This window comes from Cryphonectria parasitica (assembly GCF_011745365.1).
Source record: "Cryphonectria parasitica EP155 unplaced genomic scaffold M406scaffold_4, whole genome shotgun sequence".
Lineage (NCBI taxonomy): Eukaryota > Fungi > Ascomycota > Sordariomycetes > Diaporthales > Cryphonectriaceae > Cryphonectria > Cryphonectria parasitica.
The window spans coordinates 2,745,453-2,759,997 of NW_024468912.1; the positions used below are offsets into that span (position 1 = coordinate 2,745,453).

The 14,545-nt window shown below is 55.6% G+C and overlaps 3 protein-coding genes across 3 annotated transcripts; 1 reads left to right on the forward strand and 2 right to left on the reverse strand.

The window, feature by feature from the left end:
• Positions 1-867: 867 nt before the first annotated feature.
• Positions 868-2,115, forward strand: M406DRAFT_219859 (uncharacterized protein; the record flags this gene model as incomplete). Its single annotated transcript, XM_040915556.1, has 2 exons — positions 868-930; positions 988-2,115. Coding segments are annotated over 2 exons (1,191 nt in total), but the record flags the coding sequence as incomplete, so codon positions are not given.
• Positions 2,116-3,730: 1,615 nt separating this feature from the next.
• M406DRAFT_351260 (uncharacterized protein) lies at positions 3,731-5,285 on the reverse strand. Its single transcript, XM_040922610.1, has 4 exons — positions 5,016-5,285; positions 4,349-4,917; positions 4,060-4,243; positions 3,731-3,951 (listed from the first exon to the last, which is right to left on the reverse strand). The coding sequence occupies exons 1-4, from the start codon at positions 5,232-5,234 to the stop codon at positions 3,757-3,759; spliced, it is 1,167 nt and encodes a 388-aa protein (XP_040776939.1). The 5' UTR covers positions 5,235-5,285; the 3' UTR covers positions 3,731-3,756.
• Positions 5,286-5,547: 262 nt separating this feature from the next.
• M406DRAFT_88784 (uncharacterized protein) lies at positions 5,548-12,485 on the reverse strand (the record flags this gene model as incomplete). The annotated part of the gene is made up of 3 exons (XM_040926130.1): positions 5,548-6,860; positions 6,965-12,119; positions 12,183-12,485. The coding sequence occupies 3 exons, from the start codon at positions 12,483-12,485 to the stop codon at positions 6,172-6,174; spliced, it is 6,147 nt and encodes a 2,048-aa protein (XP_040776940.1). The 3' UTR covers positions 5,548-6,171.
• Between the last annotated feature and the right edge of the window lie 2,060 nt (positions 12,486-14,545).

Consider the following 14,545-nt stretch of genomic DNA (forward strand, 5'->3'; position numbering starts at 1 on the left):
GACCGACCCTGCGAAACAACTGTGGTCTCTTAACTGTCTTGTCTTGTTTTCTTTCCCAATTTCTCCTGAACATCGTCATTCCGTTGACTGCCCCTGGCCGGGTTCCGGTAAAAAAGCAAGAAACTACCCTTTCGCTATCACCTCTGATCGACAAACGTATCTGAGCCTGAATCGCACCAATTGCGGTAATTTGACCTTCACGAGCTTTTAATACGACGACCTCAGATCCTCAAAGAACCCCTCCCCCCCTCCGTGCTCCGCCGCCCATCACCGCCATCCCACTGCCAACCCACCGCTGTTCCTCCTCCTCCTCCTCCTCCTCCTCCTCCTCCTCCTATATTTAGCTACATCGCTTTCTCGCCCGTTGCGACGAAGGCGAACAGCACAAAAATCACACAGCGGAATGGGAAACCTGGCTATCTTTTTGTCGACAAGATGAGCGCCATGACATATCGTCGCTCGACCCTCTACCGCTACAGGGGCGTTGCGGTGTTGGCGGTCTTTTGCCTCAGCATCTTCTTCCTGACGTCTCATCACTATGCGCCGCCGCTCGACGACTCGACCAACTCGGCGTCCATCATCAGCTGGATGAAGGATGGCGGCTATGAGATTCTGCTTCCGACAGAACAGGAGGACAAGCAGGCCAAAGGTCAGGGAGCTACCCCCGCCTCGTCCAAGACTGTCGTGCCCACAGGCTCACACGATGTGCCCTTGTCGATAGCCAACCTGGCAGACCAACACCCCAACGAGAAGGTCATGCAGCTGCAGACGGAGCTGCGCCAGCAGTCACAGCCCATGGACCCCCTGACCAAGGAGTTCATGTCGTGGCGCGACGAGACGTACAACCCCAAGGCGAAACCACCACCAAAGCCCGCGAGAGAGACGGCGGCTCCCATCCCAGACCCCTTCCCTCTCCTGTCGCAGGTGCCCGTGGAGGAGGTCCGCAAGAAGCTCGTGGTGCCCGAGATCAACCGTCCACCGCGCAAGCACGTTCCTGAGGAGACGCCGCTGCTGATCGGCTTCACGCGCAACTGGCCGCAGCTGCTGCAGTGCGTGTCGAGCTACATCGCCGCCGGGTGGCCCGCCGAGGACATCTACGTGGTCGAGAACACGGGCGTCATGCATGCCAACCGCAACGGCCAGCTCACCCTGCAGAACCCCTTCTACCTCAACCACACCCAGCTGCACATCCTGGGCGTCAACGTCATCGTCACCCCGACCCTCATGAGCTTCGCCCAGCTGCAGAACTTCTACGCCTGGACCGCCCTCGAGAGGAACTGGACCGAGTTCTTCTGGAGCCACCAGGACGTCGTCGCCTTCTCCTTCGAGAAGGAGTTCCGGCCCCACACCGACGACAAGTCCATCCAGAACGCAAACTACCCGCTGTACGCGCGCGCCGTCGCCATCCTGCGCTTCCTGCGTCAGCCCGGCACCCCCAAGTGGGCCAACCACTTCTTCGCCTATGACCACCTGACCCTCGTCCACCGCGACGCCGTCCTCGACATTGGCGGCTGGGACACGCACATACCCTTTTACGCAACCGATTGCGACTTCTACCTGCGCCAGAAATGGGCCGGCTACTTCCAGGGCTCGACGCAGATCGGCATCATCATCGACACCTCGACCGTGCTCGACGACTTTGGCGCCTTCTTCCGGATCCCAGGCATCCACGCCACCTTCCAGGGCGACCCGGGCCCAGAAGACCAACTGCAGCAGTACGAAGGCGGCGTCGGCGTTGACCCGGCGAGGCAGGCCGAGTTCCAGGAGCGCGAGGCCGAGCGCAAGAGGCTCGTCGACAAGGAGGGCGAGACGGTCGAGTACCTCGTGGACATTTCCTACCGCATGCAGGCCGTCAAGTATATCGACGGCGGGTCATGGCGCAACATGTGGCAGCTGCGCCAGGGCGGAGGCCAGGGCGAGCCCTTTTACCGGGACCAGGAAGGCTTCCAGATCGGCCTGGACACACAGATCGAGGCTGGCCGGAGGGTCTTCTCGGAGAAGTGGGGACACCGCGGCTGTGACATCTTTGACCGCACCGCTGAGGACGCGTGGACCCTGCAGCGGGATTGGAACGTGTTTACAGAAGGTCAAGGCCATGAGGGTCCTTATTGGTAAAGACAATAAAGTTGTGGGCGTGTATATCGATGGAGTACTACTGTACCTGGAAGGCATTCTGAACGGCGTTTACATGGGTCTTGATTATTTTGTGGAAAAAAAGGAAAGGGGAATTTTTCATACACATTTAGCATCATAGAGATGAGGTATTACGCATATTTCCCAAGTCGGGAAGCCGATCGTTTTCCTGGGAGGGGCGGCGGCGTTGATGAACAGATGGCAGATGATTTTTGCCATGTATAAATGGGGGAAGTGAGATTGGGGACAAGCAAAGATCCGCCTTGATCAGCATAGTTATATTTACTTGTGTCCCACCACCACCACCACCACCACCAGCCGTGTCTCACTTGAATGTCTCATCAGAGGAAATTTCGTCCCCTCCACTACGCGTCAAGTGTGTTCAGACCATAAGTTTGTCGCGACTTTTTTCTCGAAGACTACTTTTTTTAAGGAAAAGAAGAAATATATCTTGACTACTACATACTAAATTTATCAATATAGAGTATATATATATATATATATATATATATATATATGGTGGCCAGTATCGTCAACCTCAGCGCAGTGAATGAAAGTAGGCTCTAAGTTGCTAGTGAAGTTTATTATAAAAGAGGACTAAAACACCCCTTTCTAAGCTCCCATCTTCTCGTCCCACGTGTCGCGCGCCGCCGATCGCCATCGCCAAGATTCCTCCTTCCCGTGTCGCCCTCTGGTAAGGCTGGGGACGGTACTTTCCTCCCACCCTGTCCTTGTGCTTTTCTTGACCTTCTTTTGCCGTTGTTCTGTTTCTGGACAAAGACATTCTAAATTTCACAGACGATTGTGCATTTCATAGTACTCAGAGCTTAAAATTTCCAACAAAATCCTCCTTCTCCTCCCGTTTACTTCCTACTTGGTCTATTTGTAAGAATAAGAAATTCCGAGGCTGTAGGTGTTGTTGTGTAAACATATCTGAACAATGCTTTAAACTATCATAGGCAGACCCTACCACCCAGTGAAGAAGCTTAAATTTAAAATTTGCCAGGTCAGGAGAGGGGGACAGGGCACTGTGAAGTGGGAAGGGTGGAGGGTCATTCTGTTCGGTACATGACCAAGTCAATCATCGATTTGGAGGGAGGACTATACATACCCCATGTTTATATAACCCTTACTGCTTCTGATTAGGATAATATCGATAAACATGGTCCTCGACGCTTTTTCTAGCTTCTCATCCCAAACCATCTCACCTTGACATTACGTTTGTGAACATAGCTCGGACAATGCCCTTGGACAAGATGCGGCAGTGAAGAAGCTCAGCTGGATGATCCATTTTTGAGGTGCGTACCAACTCGGTATTGCCTTCAAACACATTCGGAACTAATGTCTCCGAGCCTTGAGCCCAGGATACAGGCAAGCTCTTGCCCTTCCCTTCTAGAGCAGGCCGCCAAGAGTATTGATATTTCCGCGAGAACTCAATCGGTCATTTTAACGCTTGAGGTCTCCAACCTTGTCTAGGTTCGAAGGTATAGATTCGCAGTGAAAATCGATCTCGACCATGCAGAAGTAGATGCCAAATGTGCAATGGTGTTGAGGTTTGAAGGAGCAGACTTTGACCAACAAAAAGAGTGATTGTGTGGACATTACGCCACCATCAACACTCAGTCAGCCATCGGTTGCCGATGGACCATGCCAGCCTTCCAGACTCGGATCGATGGGAGCTGCTGTTTGAAAGCACGTTTCCGCAGGGGAAGCAGGGGTGGCAACCTGGGGATCGATCAGGCCGTCCGGGGCAGCTTCAGCTTTGACGTCTGGGAAGAGGATCCGGAACATGCGTTTCCAGCGCTCGTTCTCGTCGCCCTGAGCACGAAGAAAAGATCAGTCAGTCAGTCAATCCAACAGTGTGGGTTCTTAGGGTCGTGGGTGGAAAATCATGGTGGTGGTGCCCGTATGATCTGTAACACGCACCCTGTCTCCTTTTCGTATTTTTTCTTTTGCCGCCTCGTCACACCCTTCTGAGTCTAGCCATTCGCTCAAGAGACACGGCTCAGGTAATCGCTGGTGGAGAACAAGGGACTCATCGTCTGCGAAAATCTGCATACAGCGATTGCATCTGAATTTAGGCTGCATGTGCTGCCGGAAGACGTGTTCCCTGAAACGGAAGGACGGGTGGACCAAAGAGTATCAGCACCTGCACACAAGATAGCAGACAGCAGATGGAGAAAAGGCCAGAGGTGATTATTGGGAATATACGTACTTGACATCACGTACACTATGCCAACTGCTCTGGCAGAACGGTGTGCTTATATACCTCTGCGGATTGTGCCTGTAGAAAGGACAGGCCAACCGTATAGTCGGGATTTGCTCCACCGATGACTTCTGCTGCTCCTGCTGCTGCTGAAGAGGAGGAAGGGGCAACTGTCGTGAACGTACGGATGGTGACGCACTCGCCTCTTCCTGCTGCTGCTGCTGCAACGCGCTCAGGTCCTGGCCTCCCTGCAACGGTGGCTGGGTCGGGGCCTGTACATCCTGGACCCGGGTGTCGGCTGGCTGCAGCTGTTGCTGTGCTTGCGCCTGCACTTGTGCCTGAGCCTCGGCCTCGGCCTCGTCCTGCAGGTCCGGCCTTGTAGTCTTATATCCCGGCCTTCTTGCCCTCGCATGGTTGGCTCTCGACAGTTGTCGGCTGATAGTCGAGACGGTAACGTGCAGGTCGAACTCCTTCTTTAAGAACTCCTGCACGTCCTTAAGATGAAGGTCGTTGTTCTCGGCGAGGAGCGCGATGATTCTCTGTGGAAGTGGTAAGCCCACTCTGTCTCTCTCTCTCTCCTTTTTCCTCTCGCGTATCAGCATCCCCCAAGTTCCCGTCTTCTTTAGAGAGGGGAAGGAGAAGAAGAAGAAGAAAAAAAGGAGAAAGGAATTCCCACCTCAAGATGCCACGGCCGCAACTTCTCCGCCCCCTTGAAATTTTTTTCTGGGCTTAAATGTCCTAATGTGCGCAGCTGTCTCCTTCGCCGGCTAACAGTCCGCTCGTCCACGTCGATGATCTTGGCGATGTCGCCGTTGGTGAGCTTGGGCGCCTGCAGGAGGTGCACCAGCACGTTTTTCTCCGCCTGGTCGAGGCGACGGGCGTTTGCTTTGGGCATGGTTTTGCCTCCCCCCTTCTCTTTTATGCTGCAATATGAGGTTGTGTCGACCTATATGGAAAGATGAACGGTGGTGGAGAAGGAGGAGGGGGCGGAGGGTTGGTTCGTCGTTGTTGCAGATGGAGCTTCGGGTTGTTTGCGGGAAGGTTCGGTTGGCCCCACCTGCGAGTGATTGCAAATGGCGGGTTGTTGCTTTAAAAATTAATTGACAACAGCCTCGCGCTAGTAAGCCACTTAAAGCGCCCAAAGAAGTCTAGCCTGCTAACCGTCCGTGTAAAACACAGTACAAAAGACCGTATGTGTGTACAGTACTGATAAATAACGGATATTTATTCGCAGCCTCCTCGTTCATAACTCGTTCGTCGCGGATTCGCCGAAGAAGTCAAAGGCTGTGTTTTGTTGTTTTGGTGGTATCTAAACGGCGCTCATCAGAATCCGACAAGAGAAAAAAGGAAAGAAAGAAGACGAAAAACGAAAAGAAAGAAAAAAGAGTAATGATGATAATAATACATTGGCCTCCCAGTGCCTGCCACCCTTTTCTGTCTCATCCCCCCCCTTCCAGCCATCTTTATACACACGGCCTCGATCGCATTTTAAACAATCCAATCAACCGACCAAGTTTGCGCCCAATCAAAGGGATTCATTCGCAAAGGGGTTTTCCGCCAGTCCTCACACTATATTTCCAAACCTGACAAGAAGCTTCTTAACACTTTCCCAACAAAAATTATCCTACACCCTCTCCCTTTATGTCCAAATCCACTACTATCCTGAAGGCCCTCTCTCCTCTGGCCCGTCGAGCCAAAGGGGCCCTGAGGATGATGGCAGAGTGCAGTATCAACAGAAGAGCCGTCTCTTTTTTTTTTTTTTTTTTTTAAAAGTAGTCGTCGTGTCAGGTCCACTCAGCGTGTGAAAGAGAAATAGCCAGATACGGCCCTCTTCACTCCTCATTCAAAGCTCCCATCATCGCAAGGCTCTTGGTCTTCTTCCCGCCCAGCTTCAGCAGGCTAAGCCTCCGCTTCACGCTGCCGAGCTTGGGCGTTCCCGTACCCCCAACGCTCTCTCGCTCCCTATCGATGGAGTTGACCAGCGTGCCCGAGAGCGCATTGGTATCGTAGCTTGCATGACTGCTTCCGCCAGAATCCGTCACCCAGTCGCTCGTATCTGTACCCGATCTAGACAGTGGGCCATGGGGTAGCGTGCCGTTGCTCGCGCTCGTCGACACGCCGTAGCCTCCTGGGCTCGGCCGCTGGTTCTCGTAGGATTGTGACGACGGGAAGACACTCTTTCTCCAGGATTCCTCTGTCGCGACAGGCGCGCTGTCGTCTTTGGTCGTCTCGGGGATGGGGTGCTGGACGCCGTTCGTGCTCATGTGCGCGGCGGATGTTGAAGGGTCCTTCTTACGTCCCCCAAGGAAGCTCAGCCGTGCACCACGGCTTTGGCGTAATGACACTGGTTGCACGGTGTTCACCTCGACTGCTCCGTTGCTTGCGGACATGACACTGGAGTGATGCTGATGGTGCCTCGGTGTGGTTGGAGACACGACGGTCGGTGACAGCGGTGGATTAATAGGAAGTACCTGCGGCGGAGTGAATACTTCGATCTCAGGCGCAAAGGCTGCTTCAAAGTCTAGCACACACACACACACACACACACACACGACAACGTTAGTATATATCCCCGCCACCAAGAAGGAGATCGTTGAGACCTTGAACTGCGAGCCTAGCACTTACACTTCTGCAGATCCCAATGCGCCCTGACGAGGATTTGGTTCGAGCTCTTCGCGAACGTAGCAAGGCACCGTTTGATCATAATGGCGTGGTCGATCAGCGCCATCTTGATTGCACTCTCTTGGTAGTCCAGCTCGGGCGGTTGGTGCTCAACCAAGTCCTCATCGAGATCCTCCGCATCTTCACCACCGTCTGATGAAGCTGGGTTCGTGCTGGTAGGGAGCAGTTGACGATACACAATGACGCTGTTCTCTGACTCGGGATTGACGCTGATGCTGATGGCGTCCACCAGCAGCTGGGCGACTTCGTCACTCTTGTCTCCGTCCACGACCTTCTTCTCCACCGCGGTCATCTCCTGCGTCTTGCGCACGATGCGCTCCAGCGCCGCCTCCTTGGGTCCGAGGTGCACCTCCTCCGTGCTTACAATCTCGCTGCGGCGCAGGATCGTAGGGAACGCTTCCACTGTGGTGTACACGGTCTTCTCGGCATAATGGTCTTGGGGAGGGCCGCTTGTATGTCTCTTGGTCGAGACGGAGAACTTCTGTGGGTGCGCAGACATGATGTAGTCCCTGGTGATCTGCGGGACCCGGGCCCGCTGGAAGACTTGGTGTGTCAGGTCGCGGTGGGGGCTGACCGAGGAGATGACGAGGAACTGCCCCTCGATGTCGTCGATGTGATCGCTGGTCATGATCTGGGCCGACGGGAATTGTTCCTGGATGCGGTCTGTGAACCCGGATGCCCGTTCGTTCGGCCAGCCTTCGTAGATGAACTCCTTGTCCCTCAGGCTGGCCGGGAACCCGAGGCCCTTGAAGACGACCCTATAAAACTTGGGCACCAGCTTCTCGCTCTTGGCAATCGTCTCGTAGATGGTCGCGACCGCGCGCTGGGTTCTGGCCAGCTTCGCAAAGTCGAACACATTCGACTCGTACTGCACCTCGAGCTCCTTGTACGCAGCGAGAGCACTACTCCACGCCTCGCCGTCCTCAAAGTACTTGATCATGTCAAAGTAGATGCGCTCTTTCCGTTCAAAATGGGATTGAGGAGGATACGCCGGGTCTACTAGTGCAGGTGTCGTCCGGACAGGATCCCAGTCGTAGAGGTCAGCATGCAGACGCAGGGCCAGGCCGGCTTCGGTGTGGTTTCTCGCGCTGGCCTGCAGATCAGCGAGCTGATGCACATAGCGCACAAAGATTTCCTCCTTCTGCATGTCGCGCAGGAACTCCATCAGCCGCAAGCGGTTGATGAGGTTGGAGGCCTCGCCCGAGCCGTCTCCGCCGTGCACCGCAACAAGCAGGTCCAAAAACTCGACGACGGTCGCCATCAGATCTCGGATGGCAGTGTACAGAGGCTCGTCCTCCAGGTCGGCCAGCGGCTCGAAGCGTTCCAGCAGCTCACCAACAAAGAGCTTCTGGAGGATGCTCTCGGTGAGCGGCTTCGACTTGAAATAGGCGTCAAGGCTATCAATGATCTCCGTCTGTATGATCGAGAGGTCCTCGCTGAGCGTCCACTCGCTCACGACCATGGTCTGCAGGACCTCGACTGCCATCTTCCGCAGGCCTTCGTGCACGCTCAGGCAGAGCTCCACGATCGGACCAACAAGGGTCGGCACGTACTGGACCTGGTAGCCGCCCATCCTGGTCAGGCCGTAGCGCTGCCTCTCGTCGGGACTTGTGTCCCAGCCGATGGCCTCCCACGTCCTTCTCAGCAGCTCGGCGCCATGCTCGCGAACATCTCCAGCAATCTTCCAGACGGCTCGCCTTTTTTGTTCTGGGAACGTCTCGAGCGCAAGGGACGGGCTGCCCACCAGCTTCAGTAGCGTCGTGAAGAAGGCCTTCCAGAGATCCGTGTTGAATCCGTCGGCCTCGTCGGGCTGCGGCAGGAAACTTTCGAGCATAATGCCCGACAGGTACTGCAAGGTCCGCATGGTGGACTTGTGGTGGTAGATGTGCACGCTGAGCCACTCGGGCGGGAAAGCCTCGCCCTGCAGGATGCTCATGTGCACGAGGAGGATATTCTCGAGCACCATGCTCAGGTCGTCGTCGGTGAGTTCCAGCTGCATGCCGCTGGGCGAGTTGGCGAGGGCAGAGAGGACGGCGGACAGCTCAACAAGTGCTTCCTCGACCACCATCTTCTCCGGGGTCGGCTTGGAGGGAAAGGGGTAGGACGTGGGAAACAGGAGAGACAGTGTGGTTTTGGGGGCCTGAGGTTTTGTCTGGATGCAGAGGTAGGAGTCGATGATCTTGGGGATATAGTCAGGTATCTCGGGCCCGAGGTGGTCAACCTGGCTGGCCAGGATCGAACAGCACAGGCGGACCTGGTCCTTCCAGAGGTCTGTCACATCTTCTGTGTGGCCCCAGTGTGGCGCGATCCACCTGACGGTATTAGCACTCAGCGCGGATCTCTGCTCTGGGTGGGAGAAGATGTCGAGTCTGGCGTAGTTGATGATGAGGATGAGCTTGAACAGGACGAGCTTGCCCTTGACAAGCGAGCATGAGTCCATAAAATCGATGGCTATGTGCAGGATCTCCTCGGCCGTCAGGAGCCCGGCGAGCTCAGGGAGCCAGGTATGGAAGTGCTGGACGGCCAACGTCTGGCTGCCGACCAATACCGGCGCAGTGCTGCGCATCATCGAGTCAAGGGCCTTGAAGATGCTCCGCAAGTGCCGCGTGAAACCTGGATCAGTTCTCGTAATACCGATTCCGGCTTCTTTGGCCTTTTGTTGGTCACGGCCGTGGGTGATGAACTTGAGAATGTGTCGGGTGACCTTGAACGTAGCTCTGAGCTTCCTCGACGTCTCGGGCTCGGTGGGCTTCTGCAGGAGCCGCGTGAAGGACCTGACCAGACAGGGCGTGGCAAAGGGGTAGTTGAACCTGCTCTCGGCATACTGGTCCACCAGCGGTGCGACGTTGAAACGCCTGTCGTGGGTGATGTCCAGCACTCGGACCAGAGCCGTGAAGGCCAAGTCCTCGTATTCATCATTACCAGACCACTCGACGAGGATGCTGAAGAGTGCATCCAAGACGTCGTTGAGCAGCTTCACAATCTCAATCTCATCCACAAAGATGAATTCCTGGAGCAGACTTGGTATCTCCTCTCGGGGTCGGTCCCTCCATTTCAGCAGGGCCAGGATGACGCGGTCCTGGGAGTACCTCGTGCTGCAGAGATAGGTTTCGAGTCGCAGGATCGCTATTGGGCCAGTGACCTCGGCCGAGTGACCCTTTGCGCCCCAGGGCAGGGTGAGATATCCTCCTTTGCCCGCTGGACCGGCCTGTGCCGACACCGTGAACTCGTCGAGCTTGTACAGCAGCAGTCCGTGCATCCCGTCTCGGACGAAAGCCTGCTGGTCCCACAGGGGAAGATATGCCATCGCAAACGGCGCGTTGGGCATGTTGGCCAGGTACATAACCACGTGAGCACTCGAGACATCTTGGTCGTCCAGGTTGAGGCGCAGGGTCTGTCTCCACGGCGCATTGGCCTCCACTGCAATTGAGTGCCAGGTATCGAGGCCGTCGGAATTCGCAGACGGAAAAATACAGCCTTCGATCAGTTCACCAGATGGTTTTCGCACCTCCACCGTGACCTGAAGATTGTTCCCTGGCCAGCTTGTGAGCATGGACGTCGCGCTGCCGCCATATCTCGACAGAAGCGTCTGCTTAGACAATGCAGCCCCGTCGAGCGTAATGTAAATGTCGGACCTTGGCTTTGTCGGCGCCCCTGAGAACCCCATCTTCCTCGTCTTGGAGATGCCTGACAGCAAGGTCGGCGTGGCCTTGACGAGCACGTCAGAGTCCGGGTGATCGAAGGCCTTGAGGCGCACCTGCAGTCGTTCTGCCGTCCTCGACCTTTCGTATTGCCCAGAGCTGCTGTCCAGCAAATCTCGGAGGACTGGATCCCAGTCGCCGCCATCTTCCTTCTCCGACGTCCACCTCAGCGACGGCGACCAGATGTTGACGACCTGCTCGACCTCTTCGTCTTGCTTCATGATGGCGTTCAACTTCAGACACCCGACCCCAGCGAGTCGATCTGCCATGGTAGTCCCAGAGCCGTCGCTCGAGGTCTGGGAGGTTTTTGAATGCGCAGTCCCTGGTGGCCGCGAGCCATCCCTGCTCTCGCCTGTCGCACTGGAAGAGGGCCTCTCGTCTGCGGCCTCGTCGAGCTTGGCCATGGCAGAGCCTCGCGCCGCCGCGGTTCTCGAGCTCTTACTTCCCCACATCAGACTCCGACGCATAGACTTGTTCCCACTCGACAGTGGCGGCCGCGCCGCGCCGGTGGCATGATATGGCGCAGTTTCCCGGGACACAGAGCCAGACCTCGATCGCGGCTTTCCTGAGACAAGCTGCTCGGCTGTATAGACCTTGACGACCAGATAGATCTCGGAATCGGCCGAGGGAACATTTCCTGTGTCCTGGGGCGACAGATCCGTAAAGAGGGTCCGCATGGGCGCGTGGGCGTTCTTGCCCAGGGCGCTCATGGCCCCGTCGGACGGCACGTCGATGCTGTAGCACTCTGACAGCTGGACGAGCGACCCGGAGAGTGGTTTCCTCACGAGGTACAGGACAAGGGTGGTCGAGCCGCTGACGATGCCGGCGAAGCTTCGGATGTCGACGAGGAGATGATGCAGGGAGGTGAGCTCGACGATGGGACGGGGAGGCTCGTCCAGCAAACTCATGACGGACTGCAGCTTGGTGACCTCGACCACGGAGTCGTCGCCGGTCAGGACACGGCCGCGCTCATTGGGGTCGCGCACGATAACCTCGCCGCCGCAGAGCTTGTTCATGCGGACCAGGTCCCAGACAGTCCTCTCGCGCAGATGTGTGTACTCCCAGGCAGTGAGGACGTTGTGTAGGAACTGCTGCCTCGCAAAGTAGAGGGCGGTGACGAGCTGGGACAGGCCGTCGAGCCTGGGATACTGGCGCGACAGGAGGAGCTCGTGCAGGTTGGTGGAGTGCCACTCGCGCAGGCAGGAGGCGATCTCGTCGATAAGAGGCTCGGAGGCGGACGTGGGCGTCTCGTCGCCGATCTTGAGCATCGGCACGGGAGCCTGAGGCCGGGGGGCGTCGGGATCCCGTGTGACCGGGACGGAGAGCTTCCCATTTGTGCCGAGGGGCACGTCCTTTGTCCATTTTCTCGACCTGCCGCCGGCGGCGGCGTCGCTGCCCTTCTTGCGCACATCGTCGGCCAGGCCACCCTTGGCAGAGTCGGCCCCTTGCTCGTCGTCGACCTCCTCGTCGTCGCGGTTCTCGACATCGTCGGGCTCGCCTAGGACTTCACGTATCTCGACACAGCTGCGCGGGAAGATGCCATTATATATGCGGGCCTCGAGGGTCTGGCCCTTGACGGAGGTCAGGCCGGCAAGCAGAGAGGGCTGTGCGACCAGGTATCCACGGAGCCAATTGCCATCTGTGGTCTCCTCTATGATGTATAACTCGTCGCCGATTTCGAGGGGGAGATCTCGAGGCTCCTGGGGCGCGAATGGATAGGTCGCTATAGCGAAGGCGATTCGAGGCAGAGGTTGCCAGGGCATCTTGGGGGAGGCGACATGAAGCTACCAACCGGCCCCTCCCAAAGTCCCAAGTCCAAGTCGAGACAGCAGATTAGGTTTGATCGAGGCTCTTGTTGCAAGGTGTGGCTTGCGACGAGGAGGAGGAGGGGTGGCAGCGGACAGCCAGTGAGGAGGCGGCTTCGAGGGGTTGACACGATTTGCTCGACGACAGTGTTGGTGGAGGGAGGAAGAGGAGGGTTCCGCTCGTGTGTATGTACAAGAGAGACACGTAGGTCGTTGGATCGTGAAGAGCAAAGACGTCGGATGCGGTGTCAAGTCAGTTCTGCAGCAGTGGGTGGAGCCTCTTCTCTGCGGTCTGGGGCATCTGGCGAAGCTTGTGCCGATTGTTGCTGCAGCCGATCACAGGCCAAGGCAAACCCCAAAAGACGCTACTGTACACACAGACCCAAAAGGGGAGGGGGTTTCTTGAGAGAAGAGGGAACAAAATAAAACCGAAGAAAAAAAAAGGGTCTGGCACCAGAGCAAGAGTCGAGAGTGAAGACAATCGTTCCTCAGATTGTGTTCAGATGATGTCGACGCAGAGAAATTTCACGACTAGAGAGCATGGCAGGACAGGGCCAGCACGTGTCGATCGTGGGGTCTGGGAAAGAAAGGGAAGAGGAAAAGTAAAAAAAAAAAAAAAGGGGGGGGGTTCGCTCAACCGGAGAAAGGCGTGTGCATCTATCTCCTCGGTACGCTGTCAAAAAGGTGAAGCCAAGATGCTCTGCTATGACAGAGTCGAGTTGCAAATTGCAATTGGAGTTTGCAGGCTTCAACTCCCGTCAAGTGTTGAGATGTCTCTCATGTCGTGAAGTTGTCAGTCAGGCCAATTTTCGCTGCCTCAGGAGACAAGGTAATATCTTGGTATCCTTCCCAGCAGGGCCCAGGCCTCTAAGAGCTGAGAAGGGTGAGAGAACATGTGCTGCATCTGCAGTTCCAGGGGTTGGTGAGTGAGTGTGTGTGTTCTCTGTAAGTGGTAGTGGATTTTGGATGTGGGACACGGTTGGAAGCTAGGTTCCCATTGGGAACAGTGATAATACTGCTCAACAGATTAATTTTCCGAGACTGGAAGTGGGTTGGAGAAGAGGCACATTTGACAAAGTTTGATAACAACCTGCGCTACGGTTTTCATCGCGTGTGTCCTGCTCATTACTACGCAGTACGTACCTGCAGTTAGTACTTGTGGCAGGGTAGATACGGTAATGTGTACTTACTTAATTACTTGGCACACTGCGATGGAGACCCCTGCACATCATTCAACAGTTGATGGCAGGCTAAACCCCCTTGGGGCCTCTGGAACAGCCTACCCCCCTGTCTGTGCCTGATGAGCACTCATACTGAACGGAGTCCTGAGGTGTGCCACTGTAACTGTAGGGGGTGGCAGGAAAGGGATTTTATTCCAAAACTTCCCCTCCTCCCAACACAGTAAAAAGCACACACATCAGATGAAGACTTGGAGAGAGATATGCACATGTGCTCACAGTCAGTCAATTGTGACCTTTCAATGGTACATGGCGAGGAAAATCAAGGAATAAGGAGGAGATACAAGAAAAACTGGGACCAGGAGATCAAAGGCTACTGCAGGTACAGCCCCCAGTGATGCGCCGAATCGCGCATACCAAAGTACCCAACCCGCCACGACAATATGGTCAAGTAATGGCTGTAGACCAAACCTTGCAGTAAAATACACATGTGCTCTCTCTCTCTCTCTCTCTCTCTCTCTCTCTCTCTCTCTCTCTTCACTGTCTGCTCTCACCTACATTCATTCACTCAGGCAGGCAGGCGTCAACGTTGGAAAAAGGCACAGCCGATCGTGTAATTAAATTCCACAGCCTTGCATCCGGCCCACTCTTGGAAAATCCTCACCATTAGCCACGGACGTGACGCGAAATGAGATCTCCTCCAATGTCCATCATCCTCTAGATTTCCTTCCACAGGTACGACTACGAGACTTGCACCCTATCTTTGAAGGATGAGGTGAGGACAGTCGAGATCGAGGGAGTAGAAATGGAGAATGCAAATGTATGATCGAAACAAATTTG

Bases quoted from the DNA above. Each gene is read 5' to 3' on its own strand.
- M406DRAFT_351260 (XM_040922610.1), bottom strand. From the start codon at position 5,234: ATGCCCAAAGCAAACGCCCGTCGCCTCGACCAGGCGGAGAAAAACGTG. The intron at 4,244-4,348 runs GTACGTATATTC...CTTCCGTTTCAG, and splicing joins CATAGTGTACGTGATGTCAA to GGAACACGTCTTCCGGCAGC. The intron at 3,952-4,059 runs GTGCGTGTTACA...CTTCGTGCTCAG, and splicing joins AAATACGAAAAGGAGACAGG to GGCGACGAGAACGAGCGCTG.